The sequence below is a fragment of the Scyliorhinus canicula genome, chromosome 4 (assembly GCF_902713615.1).
Source record: "Scyliorhinus canicula chromosome 4, sScyCan1.1, whole genome shotgun sequence".
Taxonomy (NCBI): domain Eukaryota; kingdom Metazoa; phylum Chordata; class Chondrichthyes; order Carcharhiniformes; family Scyliorhinidae; genus Scyliorhinus; species Scyliorhinus canicula.
In genome coordinates, this window is record NC_052149.1 from 50,589,162 (window position 1) to 50,609,465 (window position 20,304).

General features: G+C 42.6%; 1 protein-coding gene across 1 annotated transcript; it reads right to left on the minus strand.

Annotated features, from left to right (window-relative positions):
- Positions 1 to 365: 365 nt before the first annotated feature.
- lurap1 (leucine rich adaptor protein 1) lies at positions 366 to 13,248 on the minus strand. The gene is made up of 2 exons (XM_038794206.1): positions 12,454 to 13,248; positions 366 to 3,746 (listed from the first exon to the last, which is right to left on the minus strand). The coding sequence occupies exons 1-2, from the start codon at positions 12,685 to 12,687 to the stop codon at positions 3,150 to 3,152; spliced, it is 831 nt and encodes a 276-aa protein (XP_038650134.1). The 5' UTR covers positions 12,688 to 13,248; the 3' UTR covers positions 366 to 3,149.
- Between the last annotated feature and the right edge of the window lie 7,056 nt (positions 13,249 to 20,304).

Below are 20,304 nucleotides of genomic sequence, written 5' to 3' on the forward strand. Positions count from 1 at the left end.
TGCCAGGAAATCGATAATTTTTAAGGGTTTCAAAATATCTACAAATTCTATACATTAGACAAGATGAAAACTGGAACCTGCGAAAGGTCAATGGTAGTTCACAAAAGGTATCCCCACAAGGCAAATATATAAAACAGAAAGGCCCCATTGTGCTAGGTCACATCGATCATTAAATAAATGAAAAATCTACTGGTTGAGTTGCATTAGAATTTTAAAGATGCATTTAAAAAGAAGCCTCTGGCATCAGAAAAGGTTAAGTAGCTAATGGCAAAGACACTAGTCAAATTAAACAGGCAAAGCATAAATAATGAGTTTGATTTTACTAATGTTTGACCAGACAGTATTCAAATTACTTACACAAGATCTCACTTTGTAAATAGAAGGGTTTAATATTGCTGTTACTGCATTGATTTGTAATTCTTCAGATATCTGTAACATTCACAAATATATTACCACATGGATTATATTTTATTCATAAAACTAAGCTTTTGAGTTTTATAGTAAAGTGTAAACTGGAAAACCATGGAATGTATTAAATACAATGAAAGCAGCTTACTGCAAATCTTAGTTCAGTTAGAATGAGACAGCAAGTTCCAAATACACAGGATTTATCACTGAACAGGTTCAATTTGGCAATTTATACAATACCCAGACACATCATACTATACACATGTACATATTACACACAAATAGAGATGTTCATGGTTTGGCAACCACCATTCTTTAAGACTTTAGTGCATTGTGTTGCTTTGCTGAAGAATGTTTCTTTTCCTGCTTTCATTAAAGTTTGGCAGGCACTTCAATCACCCTTGAGCTTTGTTTTAAACCTTTATACTTCAGCAGATATATCAATAATTCTGACAATAGAATAATCATTTGAAGTACAGCATAAAACAATAGAGAGTTAGACCTGGTTTATCCATAAATCATTAAGCCAAACGTTCATTCTTCATTTCCCAGCTTCCACTATAAGCACAGTGGATACTCAAAAAGAATCCTACACATTGAATCCAAATGAAGTCAACTGGAAGATTTATTTTATTCCAAAATACCTATTTGACTGATTTAATGTAATTGATGCATACGCTCTTCATCTTGCATCCGCCTGCGACCCAAGATGACCTTCGCTATCTGAATTGGTCGCTTATTATGTTTAAATTTGGGGATATCAAAAAGGGTTCAGCAATCAAGGCAAAGCAATTAAAATATTTTCTTTTGCTCTATCCAGCACCAGCCATCCAGTTTAGTCGCAACATCGAGTGTCAGTCTGTATGCAGTTTGAATGCTGTGTGTTCTTGTTTATATGCAAACGGTAATGCAAATTGCTCGGTTTTTGAGCGACGCTTTTTTCACAAACAAAACATTTATGTAATTGTCGTTCTTCGGCACATTTGTGAATGGATATCAGTGATTTATTTGCACTCTAATTAAAATCAGTATTCAAGAATTTGAATAAACCAGGTCAAACTGCAACTCCAGTATTATGGAACACCAGCTATTTTTAAACAATAGCACATCTCGGTCATTTTCAAAAATGTATCATTCAACATCAACTGGGGGGGGAGAAAAGTTTTATACCTTACTGAAGTCAACCATCTGTTTTTATTAAAAGAAATCTGCATCAGATCTCAAAACGGTGAAAGTTTTGGAATACCTACTTAAAAGGTGGGTTGTATCTTTCAATTGATTAAAAATAAAATACCTTCATGATCTTTCTAACCTTAAGTCCTCATGAAGGGAAGACGTATATCTGTCGATTCAAATTACATTTGAGAAAATGTTTCCTGGCCATGGAGAGAGAGGTTAACTTATTTACTTGTCATTTGAATATGAACCAAAATTGTCGTTCCAACCAAATCAGAAGAGGTGAGTATGTACACAAAAATACTCCAGGTGAGAAAGCCAAGTAGTGACAAAAAACAGGGCTCTTGCAGCACGCAAGCCCAACAAAAACCAGCAGCTTGAACTATTCAGACAAGAAGGGAACAACTTTACAAGAATAGCTCAAATATTTTAAGTTTACACAGATATTTAAACCCACTGAGCCTTGGGAATGTTTCTCTTCCTGGATCACTGATGAATATTACTAATTAAGTGCTTACCTCCATGTACAAAATTGTAATCATTCATCAGCTAGGCCAAGACCTCAGAGATACTAGTATTGCAAAGGAAAGTACATCCAATCAATATTATAGTTATACTATGCTTATCATGCTTCCTAATTATTTGAATAGGTAGAAAACAATACGATTATTGATCTGGCATTCAATAATATCACCCACCATGAGATCATGCTGATCCTATACATCAGAAAGTGGTACTCAACCTGTAGCTCAATCAGAGTCGGCTGGTCAGAGCCACAATGCAGATTTTTATTCCTCACTAATGGTCACAATCACCAAAATACATATTAGAATTATAAGATGTTATAATAGAAACAGCTTGCTTTATCATCTAGAATTAATTTAGACAGTCTGCGTGAAATAACTTCTATTGTGAGATATACTTCCAGAGTTGTGGCCTAACCTAATCGTGCTTTGTTCCAATGTCAGGTTCTCCTGGAACTCCTGATTATGGCTGTATTTACACCACAACCATTGAACACAGTTACAAGCTAACTATGTGCACCAACTGTGATTCCAATCTAAATGTAGTCTCAAGTGTGCGAAATCCAATTGATGTTCTCACACTTCTAAAAAAAACTGCCAAATTTCTCAGGCTGTTCTCTGCTCAGAGACTTGAAATATTTGGCTTTCATTAGAAGAGAACCTCCAAAATGTTTTTCTATATTTTGCCATACTGACCACCCATACTTTAGAATTTGGTTGCCGTGAGCCTGCAATAAAAAGAAATGCAGCCAAAGCAAGTGTTCTGCCACTGCCACACATCACTGAAATGAAACAGAGCAGAATAACCTATTTGAATAGCGAATGTCTTTTGAAACTTGCACATTCGTTGACTGCTAAAAAAATGATTCTTGATCAAGGATTAAAAAGAAAACTCAAAGCTCCAAATCACCTACATTTACTAAAAATTATAAGTGAATATTCTCTGTAGAGTTAATAACATTAATTCAGGTGCTGTAATGGTTCTGATCACAGGTAGGTTGAGTACCACTGCATTGATCAATAAGTTTCAACCCTACGTCCTCACAGGAATGTTACATCATCTTGTGACTGCACCCAGTGCCAGTGGGAATCATACTCAATATGCATTTTATTAAGTTTACAATCATCATAATCTACTTTCCCATTTTTCTGAATCTTCAGTTTCGCAACATCTTTGCCTAGTTTATCATGGGAATAGTTACTTTCCACATTGCAATCAGCAACATTGTTTCCTTGCTTTTCCAAAAAGCCATTAGCCATCTTGTTTTGTTGACAGTGTGTCTCAATGGGATATATCTCTTTCTCCATTGTGGTGAAGGGACCTCCTTGGCTTGAGGGGGTAGAAGACAAAGGATCCATTGTGGTCTGACAATATTCATCCATATCATCAGCCAGAGTATCCAAAAAACTTCCAATGGAAATGCCATCCAGTTTATCATTTGGATCCTGCAGACTGTTCCAACTCCCTCTCCTCGAGGTCTCCTGACTCTCCACAAGGCTGTACATGCTGCTGGTCAGACTGCTACATCTGCTCGCAAGAGTGCCCTTTTCTTCAAGAATCCACTTCACTGCCTCAATCCCTTCATTAACAGCCATCAACTGGTGCATTATCTTTATATCAATCGCCCGAAGATATGCCTAATGATAAAAATGAACAATTATAGGTGAAATCATAACAGCTCCAACATTTTACTGCCTGCAGAAGCATTTTTTTAAAAAAAACAATATCTTGCAGACCAATTCAATTTATAACATTTTTTTAAATTTCAGATTATCGGCAAGGATAAATACCATGAATAGCAAATGTTTTCCTCTCAGTGTTCCAGGACTCTTTATAACCAATAGCTTCAAGGTTGCTCAAAGACCCTTTACACACATTGACATCTGGTATAATTCAACCCCAAGGACCATTCAAAGGGGAAAAGTATTCTAAATATTTTCTCCCCATTTGTCTTCCCACATCACCTCAGGTTTAAAAATAATGCTATTTTAGAGCAGGTCATTAGAAATTATTAATCCTCAATTTTCCTTCCATCCCGTGAGGAATGTAACTAACCTTTGCTCACTACTTCTTCTCTCCCCGGGCAGTACAGTGGAGATCAGAAACTTGAGGCAAGTTCTCTGCACGAGAGCACCAACTGTTCGTGTGTTATTTTGCTTAGAAAATAATTTGCTCATTCAACTGACTGTAGTTGCATTTCTGATGGTGATCAAGGATTAGAAAGAAAATGTAAAGCTTCAAATAGCCAACATTTATTAAAGAGAACACCCCTCTAGTTAACGACATTAGTTCAGTTTTGAAATTGATCCGCATTTTAATTTAAGGCTCAAAATGACTGCTTGCCACTGATCTGACAGTTATAATTACTTTAGGGAGATCATTACCAACGCAGGAGACCAGGTGATGTACAGAAATTAGTTTCTGCTACCTGAAATATCCTCAAAAACACTTTTTAAGAGGGCAATGTGGAAAGACTTTAATTCATCAACATTTAAACTGGTTCTTTGCTTTGGTCCCTCAGATAGTCTCTTTCCAATCTCCCCTTGTTCTTAAAAAGACACGCAAGACCCTGGTCAGTGTTTTTAAAATTCCAGATTTGAAAACAACTTAATTCTCCAACTGCCATTTTGGAGCTTGAATTCGCATTTTAGGCCATTAGTTCCGGGCTCTGGATTACTAATCCAATAATATAAACACTGAACTGCAATACCCTCACCACAGATTGGCCTTTTCACTGCCTCACCAGCAGTTTTGAAGGCAGAAGGGCCAGGTAAAATCCAACTGGGGGTCTTCCCGCTGCCAAGCCGCCTGCCCCCAAATCCATCTGAAATTGTACGAGCGGCAGAGCGGATTGAGCAGCCCTCCTGCCCTCAATCCTATTGAAGACCTTAAGTGATCAATTAATGGCCACTCAAGGATTTCATCCGCCATTGTGGTAAAATCCAGCGCTTGGACTCTAGAACTGAAAAATAGACCTGATAAACCAATTAATGTCAAAAAGACCCCTTACTGGAAAATATCACAAACCCATGTCCATAAAGCTTATATACCCATATCTTCTCCAATGATTATGGTGTTCGGCCTCTTGTACATAAAAATGCTGGTGCCAACAATGAAGTGAGTAGAGAAGATAATGGTGAGCAGGTGTGTTGATCACTATTCAAGCCAATATGGAACATACATTTTCTACAAGTGGCACATATGCATGTTCCTATGGGATCTCTGTTGATCCGCCTAACTCTCGCATCTTGCTGCCACAGTAATATCGCACACATTTCTTCAAGCCTCTGCTGTCTGGTAGTGGTCAGGGTCTCCCCAAGGCCATGTTGCACTACTTTGTCAATCTTCAATGTGTAACATTGTGGTCGGGTTTTACTGGCAGAGCTTCTTCACATAGTGCCTATTTCTGTAACTACTGGCTGTCCATTCGAATAACATATCCAAACCAATGGAACAGAGCACTTATGATTAAAGCCTCACTGTTGGTTAGTAACCTTGTCTTTTCAGCTAATACAACTACGTCTTTCTGGACATTCCAGTGTCCCATTTAGCCATCACTCATGTTCTTACTGACGCTACATTGATTCCCCCACTTTAAGCCATACCTCTAACTCTCCTCCATGGCCACACCCTTCTGTATATTCATAACCCTCTTCAGTGCTACGATCCTCCAAAATAGATGTGCCCCTTCAGTTCTGCTCTCCTGCACATTCCAATTTTGAAATCGCTCCATCAATAGTGGCCACGCCTACAGCTGCCAAGGCCCTGAACTCTGGAATTCCCTCCCGAAACTCTCCTCTCTACTTTGCGTTCCTCCTTAAAACCTACTTCTCACCCAATCATTTGATCATCTGCCTTAATCTCTGCTCATGTAACTCTGTTATATTTTGTTTGATAAAACTTCTGTGAAGCACCTTGGGACATTTCAACCTGGTACATAAATGCAGGTTTTTCTTTGTGTTGCAGTATGAATGGAACTGGGCCCACACATCCTTTTCACACTATTCAAAACAACAACCAATTCAGAGTACACATTTAATACGCATTCTGTCACAAATGGTATAGGAGGTAGCTCCACCAAGTGGCAAACGTCTTCTGAAATAGGTTCAGCAGTCACTAAAGCTGAAACATGAATTATTCCAACACTTGTGAAAGGAACAATGGCACTTTGAAATAAACCATTGGATCGCACTCCACAAATTCACAGAAGTGAAATATATGAAATCTCTAGTCTGCTGATAAAAATTATCTGTCCTTTTTGGAGAAGACTAAAACATAATAAGCTAGTTTCACTGACGCCAGCCACTCTCCAACAGTGAATTCAGATGGTCAATTACATATGAGCAATGGTAGGTTATTGGACCATAAGATCACGGATTGTTTTGTTTTGTCCTTCTTACCCTTGTGAAGTTGAGGCCAATTTTAACTTGCCACGACTGGCCTGGCTGAGATCAACTTAACTCAGCACCTTAGGCTATGGGTTTATTATTGGCTCAGCTTCACAGCAGATCATGACCACCAGCTAAGGGATGGAGAAGAAAGCACAATTGGTTTTCTGTGGAGTTGTGCACACTTTCCTCCCATCTACTTCCCTTGCACCACAACTGCAAGTATTACTATAGTTCCACGGACGGGTGGTTTGTGATGCGGAGTGACACCAACACCGCGGTCAGCTTAGGTTATTCATGAAGGCCCTGCCTTCTCAATCCTGCCCCTTGCCTCAAGTTAAATCACCACCAGTCAGCTCTCAAAGGGGATATCAGCCTATGGTCCTCTGGGACTGTGGCAACATTTACATTTTATTTTACATCACTGACATTGCATTTACCTACATCCAAGAATATACAGATACATGAGCAGAGAAAATATCCTTGACAATAATTTTCCAACAACTTGGGTCTGAGGAATAACCAAATTTTAATGTCAAAAATTAAGCCTTGACTTGGGCATTTGGCAACATTTGGCATCAAAAACTGCCTGCATATGCATTAAATAATAATGATTTAAGAAGCTGTTACTGCTCTGACCATTAAAATGTATAAAGGTAACAACTCTCAGAACATTGAGAGGTTGCTAGATCATAAATTCATGATTTAGCACCTTGTTGCTTTGGAGTGCAAGAAAAATGGACTATTTTAACAGCTTGTTTGACCAGTGATTCCTTCTGTAATTGAGGGTTACATTCTTTCTATATTATACCCTGCCTCGGAATCTGCCAGTAAACTATAATCTCAGTCGAGCAGGGAGCAGGTGGCCGGGGGGGGGGGGGGGGGGGGGGGGGGGTGATGGATACAAAATTGATACACAAGCATGGAGGCCTTTTTACATAGCGTTGTGATCAATTTAATACTGGTAGGGCATTCATCAGAATGCTGTGGAATAATTTTCAGCATGGACGACTCAGTAAGTTTTATATCACCCAGTACCATGACTACCACTATCATGTCTGTCATGCACTTAGGATGCTGGAATCCAATGCAAGCTCTCCCCTCTTGGGAACTGCTAATCGATACAACAGAACCTCACATTACCCAAATGCAATACATTTCATTCAACCCTGACAGCAGGGTTGGAAAAAAATGTGGCCACAAACCCATATTCCTGCTTATGTGCTGATCACACTCCATAAGAACAAATGTGTTGCTGGCTACTTAAGCTATGGATGGGGATGCTAACCAACTCTCTGAATCCAGCCTATTATCTGGAAAATGAACCCCAGCCCCTTTCAAGCTCTCCCACTATACAGTAAAATAATGACCTCCCCCCGTGGTACAATCTAACACAACAAATGCAGTCTAAGCATATAGGACACCCACCAATCAGAACAAATTTCAGTAATGTACAGGCTGCTAGCAGATGCCTGACACTTTCCTGCAAGCCAGTCACTCATTCACAGCCAGATCACCCTATGTGTTATCTGCCGTATTAGTAAGGCCATACATATGATGAAATCTACAACACCCCCTCCCCACAGGCCATTAGGGGTCCTGACTAGGGCTGGCACCAGCTCCAATACCCAATGCTAGCATATAGGTCTATATAATTACGTGTTGCATCACAGCATTTACTTTGAAAAATTGAGACATGTATTATCAGATACACTGTAAGAAGTCTTACAACACCAGGTTAAAGTCCAACAGGTTTGTTTCAAATCACTAGCTTTCGGAGCACTGCTCCTTCAAAAAACTTGTTGGACTTTAACCTGGCGAAGACTTCTTACTGTGCTCACCCCAGTCCAAAGTCAGCATCTCTACATCATCAGATATACTGTGAAACCATTTTAAGTGTGTAAACGACTTGGAAACTAAAGAGTATTTTATGGTCACAGGAACGTTATCTTCCATACATAACTGTCATACACTCTGTACTCCTTAAATAAATCCTGCAAAACTTGTGCCTTTAATCATTCTCCTTTGTGGGAGGCTCCTGTACATCTCTTTATTATCTAACAGGCAGTGATTGGGAGAACTTGTTTTCTGAATTTTGATTCTGTTTGAATAATTTGATTTCAGATCATTTCACTTTGGTTTGGAATACCTGCAAGTGATTCCAGAAAATGTGAGAAGACAATGTTCCAATGAATATATGAATTATTGTTTCCCCACATGCAAATATATATTGTAAATGAACCATTTATTCCTGTATTCTGTTCACATATTTTGTTAGGAAACTCCAAATTACCAAATGTAACATGAATAACAAAATGCATAGCTGTTACTCTCCTTCCAAAGAAAATGCCATTGATTGCATTGAGGAACATGTAGTTTATGAATTTATGAATTTTGCACTGTTGTTAGTGTATCACTAGTTGATGGAAGTAATCGGTATCGTGATTAACATCCGAACTCGGCAAACATCCAAACAGAATGATGCATGCTACAAAATAGATATTGCAATTAGAAATATACATTAAGTTGGTATAAATGTGGGGCCAATATATAAAATGTTATCCTGTATTTTATTAAAGTACTTAAAATATTTAAATGCAGATAATGGCCAATTTTTACACACACCAATGCAAACTATATGTCCATGCAGAGAGGCAAGACGGAACAATATTAAATTGTCTGACCTCTTTAACATGGTGCTTTCCAACCAAGGAGGCCATGAAGCTCACAGGAAACAATTAATCAGATTTTAAATCATGCGGGGGGGGGGGGGGGGGGGGGCAGAGGAGGAGGAGGAGGAGGAGGAGGAGGAAAGGGAGAACAGCCACCATCAAGTCCAGCACAGAGGAATTGCAGGACGAGGAAGGCCCAAGGTGTCATTGTGTGATTTTGTCCTGGACCTTAGGAAATAAAAACAAATTGGCCATGCTTCTTCTAATACTATCTACCCACCCATCAGCTCAAGGTTAAAATTAAGCCAAGGACCAACTTGCATTGTTTAAAGAGTGACCAGCCAGCTTTAAGCAGTTTGTGTAAAAGGAGGGAGTGGGTAAGCGACACGCTTCAGTTTAACTCTTGCCCCTTCCCCCAATCCATTTCAGCAACCCCCATGATTTCTGCACCGTAATTTCTGCACCGATCAATCTCCAAAACTCATTATTTCTGATTCCACATAGCCTTTTTTATTACAAAAACCCTCACCGATGCAATTAGCTATGTCATAAATCAAATCGCTCTTACAAAGCAGATAAATCACAAATTTATATAGTGATGGAAAAGGAAAGTAAAATAGATATAAAGCTGTCATGATGAAAGATTGTAAAGTTATTTACATTCAAAAGTAGCCTGTCATCTTACATATCAAACACTACCAGTCTAATCTGAGACTGATTCATTCATTTAACAGTAATCTTTATTAGTGTCACGAGTAGGCCTACATTAACACTGCAATGAAGTTACTGTGAAAATTCCTCAATTGCCACACTCCGACACCTGTTCGGGTACACAGAGGGAGAATTCAAAATGTCCAACTCACCCAACAAGAACATCTTTCGGGACTTGTGGATGGAAACCGGAGCATCCGGAGGAAGCGCACGCAGACACGGGGAGAACGTGCAGACTCCGCACAGACAATGACCCAAGCCAGGAATCGAACCCGGTTCTCTTGCGCTATGAAACAACAGTGCTAAACACTGTGCTATCATGCTGCCCATTCATTTCTAAGAACTGGCATTGGTGAGACCACACCTAAGATAATGCAGACAGTTTTGCTCCCCTTAGTTAAGGGGGGGGGTTATACTTGCATTAGATGTTTTCCCTCATGGGGAACATCTAAAACTAGGGTACACAGTTTCAGAATTAGGGGTCCCCCATTTAAGATTGAGATGAAAAGGAATTCCATCTCTCAGGGGTTGTTAATCTTTAGAAGTATTTCCCCCAGAGCAACATATGCTGGGTCGTTGAATATTGCCAAGGTTCAGTCAGATAGATTTTGATCTTTAAGGGAGTCCAGGATTACTGGTGGGCAGGCAGGAAAAATAAGTTGAAACCACAATAAGATCAATCATGATCTTACTGAATAGTGGAGCAAACGCAAGGGGCCAAATGGCCAAATGGCTCCATGTTCTTATTCATAATGTTAGTTTCAAATCTGAAATGATGGGTGGGAGCTTAAAATAAAATAAAAAAGCAGCCCCTCTTGCGACGAAACACATGCCATCGGTAATTTTAATGTACAAAACACAGAAAATTTAAGTAACATTTAGACACCAATATAAACAAGTTCCAGCATTCCCCTGAAATTGCTGATCTTGAGCATTAGTTGACTCTAAAGACGAGATGGACATTGGAATAAAACCGGAGTATTGTTACAGTGCAGAATGATGCCATTCAGCCCTTCATGTCTGCACCGGCTCTCCAAATGAGCATTATGACTTAGTGTCACTCTCCTGCCTTTTCCCTGTTCCCCGCAACATTGTTTGTATTCAAGTAACAATCTAACCCCCTCTTGAAACCCCGATTGAATCTGCCAGGCAGTGCATTCCAGACCCGACCCATTCATTGTGAAAAAGTTTTTTTTCACATCACCTTTGCCTCTTTTGCAAATCACTTTAAATCTGCGCCCTCTCGTCCTTGTACTCTGTCTATGGGCCGAATGAGCTCATAGATTAGGGTGTAGTCAAAGCTTCAAAGTCTGCAGGCTGAGCAGAGACTGACAAACAGGAGATCCTGCCCTCACCAACATAATATGGAAATGAATGTATTTTTCAAGCTGATTTGTATGATCAAGATCATTTAGACAAGCACCCACTGTTCTTCCTTGCCCTTAAATCAGCCACCACCATTAATTTGTTGAATTTTAGTCTGGAGGAGTCTAGAAATAAGGAAGTGTTTATGCAAATGTTGCTATAAAATGAGCCATTGTTGCAACAAAAAATTAACTAATGACATATTTGCAAAATAAAATCAGCTCATTTTTCAATCAATTAATGCAATTGTTTTCTAGTGTTGCATCCTGGATTCAATGCAGAGTGAAGCAAAACAAGCCCAAACACCAATTTTTTTCAGCTCTTTCGCTCCCCTCCCCCCTCGCTTACACACACAGCAGGGATCAGGGATGACCAAATACAGAGACCACCACCCAAGCAGTGTGGACAGTCTGGGACAGGTTGCCTCAAATTCAGGCAAATTAAGATGGCAAAGTGGGTTGGATTTTTTTTAAAGTGAGGAGCTTGCCTGGAAAATAATAATAATAATCGCTTATTGTCACGAGTAGGCTTCAACGAAGTTACTTTCCAGCGCCTGTTCGGGGAAGCTGGTACGGGAATTGTACCCGCCGCAGCTGCCTTGTTCTGCATTACAAGCCAGCTGTTTAGCCCACTGTGCTGAAAAGAGCAGCTAGCTTCTTTCATCATAATAATGAGCATAATAGTGCGGATGCTGGAAATCTGAAACAAAAACAGAAAATGCTGGAAAAGCTCAGCAGGGTCTGGCAGTATCTGAGGAGAGGGAGAATAAACGTGTGGGCCATGTATGGCTCTTCTCCGGAGCTGGGGAGAGGGGGAAATGTGATGGATTGTTTTAATCGGTGAGATTTGTTTCAAAGGAGAGTCGATCCGAGGCCATTTACAAACAGGCCTGCAGTTCATGAAGGGGTTAACGTGTAGGTTGCCCAGGTGACATCCGCTGGCGCTTCAAAGTGTTCGCCAGCGGCAACCAGTCAGCGGAAGACAAGAGGGAGAGGAAGCACCTACCTCCACAGATTATAGACGACGCTCCTGACAATGGCTATTTAACAGCCATTTGTTCGAAACGCCGGCCTGTGAACTCACTTTGCAGCGGCAGTAAACACAGCCCCACTTCCCAGGCGGGCTCCCCACATTTCCAAATACCTGCAGACGCCGAGGGGGAGCCACCTTTCCAGATTCAGCCCCCGCGCCCGCCAGCCCCTCCTCACCATTTCCAGCCGGAGCACTCGGATCTTCTCGGCCAGCCCCTGTGGCAGCCTCTTGCTGTGCCCGGAGAAGAGCGCTGCCTGCTCCTCACTCGCCCCGGGCTTGTCCACCTGCTCCCCGGCTGCCCGAGCCGTGTCCTCCCGCAGCCAGCGCAGCAAACCCTCGGGGGTCTTCCGTCCCACCTTGTTCTCCAAGTCCTTCAGATCGGGCAGCAATTCGCCCGCACTCTCCTCCATGGCAGATTGGGAACGGGGGTTTCAGTGCGGATGGAGAGGCTAGCGGCGATACCCAGCAGGCAGGCTGCACATTGCCCCACCGGGAGGGAGCTCTCTCTCTCTCTCTGCCTCTCTCCCAGCTTTGGGGGGGGGGGGGGGGGGGAGGTTGCAGCTTCTCACAGATTTTCCACCTGCAGGAATCAATGAATGAATGAAGACACTGCGGCGAAAGCGGCTCCGGCACTGCCGCCCGCCCCTCTTTACCGTAATGGACCTAAACAAAGCGTCACCCCCTCCGGGGACAATGGTCATACTGCCACCCCCTCCCAGCTGGCAGAGAGAGGGGCTTAGCAACACTCACACACACCCTCTGTGTGTACCATCACCCCTGGGAGGAGGGAGGGAGACAGAAACCCGTCTCCGCCCATTACCCACACCCCCCCACAATCGGCAAACCAAACCCAAGTGTCAATGTCACCGGCAAACACTCCCTCCCTCTTCCTACCTACTGGTGCGTGAGGTCTAAACCAAGAGGGCATAAATATAACTGAGTCCCCGGCGGAGCAAAGAATTTAAGAGGCATCCGTTCCCTTCCACAGCGCGAGAATCTGTTGTCCCATTGGAAGGGTGGAAATATTTAAGGATTAGAATAGAGAAAGGCTCCATATTTTATGCCTCAGTTTTAACCCTTAAAAGCCAGGTATGCGGCTCTTAACTAATTTTTTGTACGCCACGGGTTAAAAGTTTAAAAAGTGTTAGGTAAGCTAAACAAGTGCCAATAGTGCTTCAGAGAATCTGGGTTAGTTTCAATGCCCACACATATAATTAAATGAATTAAAAATAAATGCATGGAGCGATGAGCGTTTGGTTCTGTTTTTGACATACAAGAATGTGTCCGTTTATTTTCTGTGAATTAATATGATTTATATAAGATCTAATTCCTTGCAAGTGCCACAGACAATTTTACGGGTCAATAATTAGCGCCAATTCTCCTTTGGTGTAAAGCGATTTCAGACATGCGCCGGTAAAGACAAGGGTCGGAATTTAATGGCAGCAACAATACTATTCCGAGATAATCGGCCTCCCACTGAATTACACCCAGTGCGGGGTGGAAATCCCACCCCCGAAAGCTGCCGGCCAATCAGACCCCAACAGCACTACTGTACAAACAGTGCCACCGGGAGTAGTGGCGGCTGCCGGTATTGCACTGTGCCCACCCAAAAGAAATGAAAAAAAATGAAAATCGCTTATTGTCGCGAGTAGGCTTCAATGAAGTTACTGTGAAAAGCCCCTAGTCGCCACATTCCGGCGCCTGTCCGGGGAGGCTGGTACGAGAATCGAACCGTGCTGCTGGCCTGCTTGGTCTGCTTTAAAAATCAGCGATTTAACCCAGTGAGCTAAACCAGCCCCTAGATCCTGCAGGGAGGGGGTTTTGCTGAGGAGGGAAAGTGGCCAACTAGGTGGCTGGGTGGTGGTCTTTCTGCGAGACTCGCTGCGTGATGTTCGGTCCTTGATCGGGCACAGAGTGCGTTTGAATAAGGGACCAACGTCCCAGAAAGCCCGGAATCGCCACCCCGCAACTTTCCAATCAATCATGCACCTCCCCCACCTCTGAACCAGCCTCTGGCAGGGGCATTACATTCTAGCCAAGAGATGTGAGTTCACACCTGAAGTATTCTCAGCCTGCCGTATTATTGCTACTTTTCATTTCACAAGAGCACATTTAGACCTGAAAGTGGACATTGGGCCAAAGGCAGAAATGTCAAGACAGATGACCAAAATCTTGGTCAAAGATGTATTTTTGAAGACGCATCTTAAAGGAAGGGCGAGGTGGAGAGTTAGTGAGATTTATGAAATTAATTTCAGAGTTTAGGGCCTAAATAATTGAAAATATAGCCAGCAATGATGGGCTGAATTTTACATACCCTCAGAGAATGTTTCCCACAGGGGATGTGGAGTCACATAAAATGGCTTGGGTATCCATTCCACTACCTTCTCACCAACCCCCAAATTCAGCACCACACTGAGGGATGGGTGGGCATCAAAATTGACAACCCATCTGCCATAGTAATAGGACCATTTAAAGATCAATTAGGTTTGTTATCAAGCCTATTGACCTGAATAATACGCTGCCCACACCATACTGCTTTGGTCAGGAAGTTAGGTTTTTAACCTGAAAAGGTTTAAGGACAGAAGGGGGGGTCACCCTTCAGGGACTGTCATTTGCAGGGCAGCACCCACTTAGACTGAATCCCCCATCCCTCTTACCTGTCCCTCTCTTAAACTCATCTTCTCCCCTCCCTCCCCCTGTCCCTCAATGCACACCCTAACACTCCAGACCTAAAATGCGGGAGTTACCTCCGTCGGGGTTCATCGGCCTTCGGCTCCTCTCTTCAGCTCCATTCGCAGCAGCTGCCACTGACATCATCATGGTGCTGCTATGACCGATGAAGTTGCCGCTAAATCGGATTGGCTGGCAGTTCCAAAGGGCAGGACTTAACCTCAATGAGGAGATGGAAGACCCACTCAGCCATTATTAATGAGTCCCAGAATGCTTTATGCTCAGCGAGAAGTCGGTCGGCTTCATGCCTGGTGGAGATGGAGTGTCTAACGTGCCAGCATTAGAAGAATGTGTAGTTTCAAATGCTTATAAGACGGAAGAGGATTATCGAGCTTAAAGGATGTAAGGATTTGAACACAGAAAATGACAATTTTAAATTCCAGGTGTTGGTGGGCTAGGAGCCAGCGCAGGCAGTGCCCACTGACATGATGGATGAACAGGACTGGTCATGAGTTTGATTTGGAACGACAGAGTTTTGAATCTGCTCAAATGTTTTGGAGGATGAAAACCTAGTTGGAACAGCATTAGAATAGTCAAGTCTGAGGGTAGCAAAAGCACAGAGACAAGTTACAACAGCAGATGGGCTGAGGCAAGAACAGAGATAAGTGATATCACAGAGGTGGCTAAAAGCAATTTTAGTGATGTACAGCATATAGGATGGGAGGCTTAGCCTAGGCAACCTTGTCCATTGCCTGAGATGTGGTGACCCCCAGGTTAAATCACCACAGTCAGCTCTCAGTACTGCATTTTGGTAGGTCTAATGCAGGTGGGGAATATACAGTGAATGGTAGAACCCTCAAGACTATTGACAGTCAGAGCGATCGAGGTGTACAGGTCCACAGGTCACTGAAAGGGGCAACACAGGTGGAGAAGGTAGTCAAGAAGGCATACGGCATGCTTGCCTTTATTGGCCGGGGCATTGAGTATAAGAATTGGCAAGTCATGTTGCAGCTGTATAGAACCTTAATTAGGCCACACTTGGAGTGTAGTGTTCAATTCTGGTCGCCACACTACCAGAAGGATGAAAAAATGAACATCGCTTATTGTCACAAGTACGCTTCAAATGAAGTTACTGTGAAAAGCCCCAAGTCGCCACATTCGGGGAGACTGGTACGAGAATTGAACCGTGCTGCTGGCCTGCCTTGGTCTGCTTTAAAAGCCAGCTCTTTAGCTCTGTGCTAAACCAGCCCCTTAGCTGTGGAGGCTTTAGAGAGGGTGCAGAAGAGATTTACCAGGATGTTGCCTGGTATGGAGGGCATTAGCTTTCAGGGGCGGTTGAATAAACTCGGTTTGTTCTCACTGGAACGATGGAGGTTGAGGGGGTGACCTGATAGAGGTCTACAAAATTATGAGGGGCATAGACAGAGTGGATAGTCAGAGACATTTTCCCAGCGTAGAGGGGTCAATTAATAGGGGGCATAGGTTTAAGATGCGTGGGGCAAGGTTTAGAGGAGATGTACAAAGCAAGTTTTTTACACAGAGGGTAGTGGGTGCCTGGAACTCGCTGCCGGAGGAGGTGGTGGAAGCAGGGAAGACAGTGACATTTAAGGGGCATCTTGACAAATACATGAATAGGATGGGAATAGAGGGATACGGACCCAGGAACTGTAGAAGATTTTAGTTTAGATGGGCAGCATGGTCAGCACAGGCTTGGGGGGCTGAAGGGCCTGTTCCTGTGCTGTACTTTTCTTTGTTCTTTGTTCTCCCCCTCAAAGGGGAAAGCAGCCTATGGTCATCTGGGATTATGGGCACCTTACCTGTACTTATTGAATACCTGTTCAAGGATTAATGCACAAAGTGACATGAATCCGAGGTGAGAATGATAGCTTTGACAAAAAAACTATGAAGTTATTGTTCAAAAACCCCACCTATGTTATCAACCCCTTATCTAGATCTTCGTTTACATGAAATATGGGCTGTAGCTGCATTTTAACAGTCACGTATTTTCTGTTAAAAAAAGTTTAATTCAATGCTGTTGTTAATTTCTTCTGTTAAAATGATTAAGTTGCATAATTCCAATACCCTACTGAGTAGCCTTCAATACCAGCACTAATCCATTATTAATTTAATGGATATTCACTGACAGGGTCCCTTTCTGGTGTCAGCAACTTCCGGTAACATTTCCATTTCATATTTTGGGTCTCCACAATGCTACTGAAAAATGTCAAAAGGCACCTCACCCTACTAAGTAAAAAGATTTACAATTACTTTGATAAAATGCCAAAGGAAGAAATAATTTACTTTTCATTTTCTGGTCGCCTTTGATACATTAATGATAACTTTAACCTGAGAAAGAGAGAGAGAACATTCCACAAAAATGGTAGGACATCTACCTAGATTACCACTATCACCTTTCATAGTCACTGAAAAACGACATACATTGTCAAAGCTTTCCATCTCACACTCATCAGGACAAATTGCAAAATACCAAATTCATACAACAATTTATACTGCTTTAGAGTGCTGATTGGTTGGCAAATGGATTCTGATAGGGGAATGCCACGGAGAATGCACCAGTTATCTGATGATTGACAGTTAACTTACAGGCTTTGTTTAAATCCAAATGAGGCAGGTTGACTCTAATAGACCAAGGCATTTCCCTGAGAAATGAACCAGAGCATAACTGTCGCGTATTTTGATTAGCTGAAAAAGGGGCAATGTATGCACATATTCTTTCTGTCTGCAAAGGGTAGGGCACTGTGGATTAATATATGTAGCTTCTAACATGCATAAGTGAACCACACCACAAACCTGACTGGTAATCTTAAATTGGTTTGACAGTGCAATTCTTATCACACTAGGGATTGTTTAGCAAAACTGTTGTACAATCACATCTAAAGTTGGACACTTATTTTTGAGTTTTACAAGCACAGGCTCATTGGGAACGGTCACTACCTTGCCTGCTGCAAACTAAAAAAACAACGAAAAACTATTGTTTTGATGAGTGCAAGATGAAAAGGTTTGACAACATGTGTCTTTTTCTACAATACTCAGTTCTGTTCTACTGAGCGGACTATTTGTACACTGCTAGTATCAGAAGAATGACACTGTCTGTTCTTAGTCTCTCCCTCTGTCTCCTGATCAACATCTCTTTTGTTCATTACCACATTGGTGGTATTCTTCAGTGGTGCTGCTAAATGCTGTTAATTTATAGATACTTTTCATACATTTCATTGTTATTTTTAAAGTTAAATATAACTCCCTTAAAATGAAAATTATTATTGTTGCTTGTTAATTCATAGTTAATCCAGACACGTAATTTGGAGAAAAAAAAAGATCTGGTAGCTCTGAAATTTAGTTCTCAACATGGTTTTGCAATTATGAAGATATGCTGTGTAGAAAATTATTGATTGTGTCCATAGAGGCTTTAGTGTTGTTAATTGTAGATGTCATCTTGCAAGATGCATTTTAACTTTACCAATACAATACTGACCCCCAGTGAGCTGTTGTGAAAAGGATTGATGTCATCCACAAGATGGCACCCTTGATCATTCAAGACTATATTTCACTTCTGAAGAATGAAGACACAGGCCTGGATTTTGCAGTCAATGGGAAAGCGACTGCACCCACCACCAATCTTGAAGAAAAATAAAAAAATATGATTAGGAGTAGGCCATTTGCCTCTCTGTGCCTGCTCCACCAATAAAAACGATCATGACTGATCTGATCTGACCCCAATACACTTTCCTGCCTGCACCCGAATAGGTGCAGCCCAATAGGCTCCCTTGGACTCCTTTGTAGATTAAAAATCTGTTAACTCACCCTCCCCCACTCGCTTCCCAAACATCTTTGCAATATAATCCGTGACAATCGCAGATTGTCCCTCCGTCCTTCAGCAGTCCGACAATCCTCAATTTTAAGACTTCCCTACTTTTAAACTACATCCCCCTTGCAATAAAGGCCAACATTCCATTTGCCTGCCTAATTACACTTTGTATCTACATGCTAACTTAATCTGCATCATTTATGAGGACAGACAGAACTCTGTGTACCACCGTATTCTGCAGTCTCGGTCCATTTAATTAATATCATGCTTTTCCATTCTAACTACCAAAATGGACAATCTCACATTTTACATTATACTCCACATGTCAAATAATTGCCCACTCACTTAATGTATTTATATTGCTTTACAAGCTGTATGTGTCCTCCTCGTGGCATGCTTTCCTACCGACTTTTGTATCATCCGCATATTTGGCTGCCAAACAACCTATCCCTTCGAAAGAGAAAATGCTGCAAAATCTCAGCTGGTCTGGCAGCATCTGTAGGGAGAGAAAAGAGCTAACAAAGCTTTGACAAAGAGTTATTGGACTTGAAACGGTAGCTCTTTTCTCTCCCTACAGATGCTGCCAGACCTGCTGAGATTTTCCAGCATTTTCTCCGCAGTAATTTGCTTTTAACCTAGCCCTTCATCCAAGTTATTAACATAAATTGTAAATATTTGAGGCCCTAACACTGATGCCATGTGGCACTCTACCAGTTATAGTTTTCCATCGAAATGATCAATTTATCCCACACTGTCTGTTTCCTGTCAGTTAGTCAATCTTCTACCGATGTCAATACATTACCACCAAAACCAAGATTTCTTATCTTGTGTAGAAACCTTGGGCGGGATTCTCTCAGCCCACGCTGGGCCGGAGAATCGGCGGGCCGGGTGCAAATCACGCGACGCCGCCCCAATGCCGGTCCGCCGATTCTCCAGTGAGTGGAGAAGAATCGGCGAATATTGGCGCCGGCATGGTCGGTGTGCGGCGCAAGTCGGTGGCCACCTACTACGTGCCCCCACCCCCCCCCCCCCCCCCCCGCCGATTCTCCACCTGGGATGGACCAAGTGGCCACAAAAAAAAATCCGAGTCCTGCCGGTGTCGTCCACATGTGGTCTTACCCAGCGGGACCTCGGCGTGCATCCTTTCGGGGGCGGCCGGATTGGGGGGGGTACAACCCTGGGACGGGGCTCCGCTATGGCCTGGCCCGCGATCAGGGCCTACCGATCGGCGGGCCGGACTCTTGGGCTGGGGGGCCTCTTTTGCTCCACTCCGGCCCCTTAGCCCCCAAGCATGCACGCAATCGCACCGGTCGCAGCGTGCATGCACAGACCCGCGGCGGCCATTTGAGGCCGGGATCAGCAGCTGGAGCGGCGTGGGTCGCCTCAGTGCCATTCTGGCCTCCTGTAGGGCTCTGAATAGCTGCTCCTGGGGGCTGTTGACTCCGTTGTAAAACGCGACGGCGTTTACGACGGCGGTCAACACTTAGCCCTCAGGGTCAGAGAATCCCACCCCTTATATGTGGCACCTTAT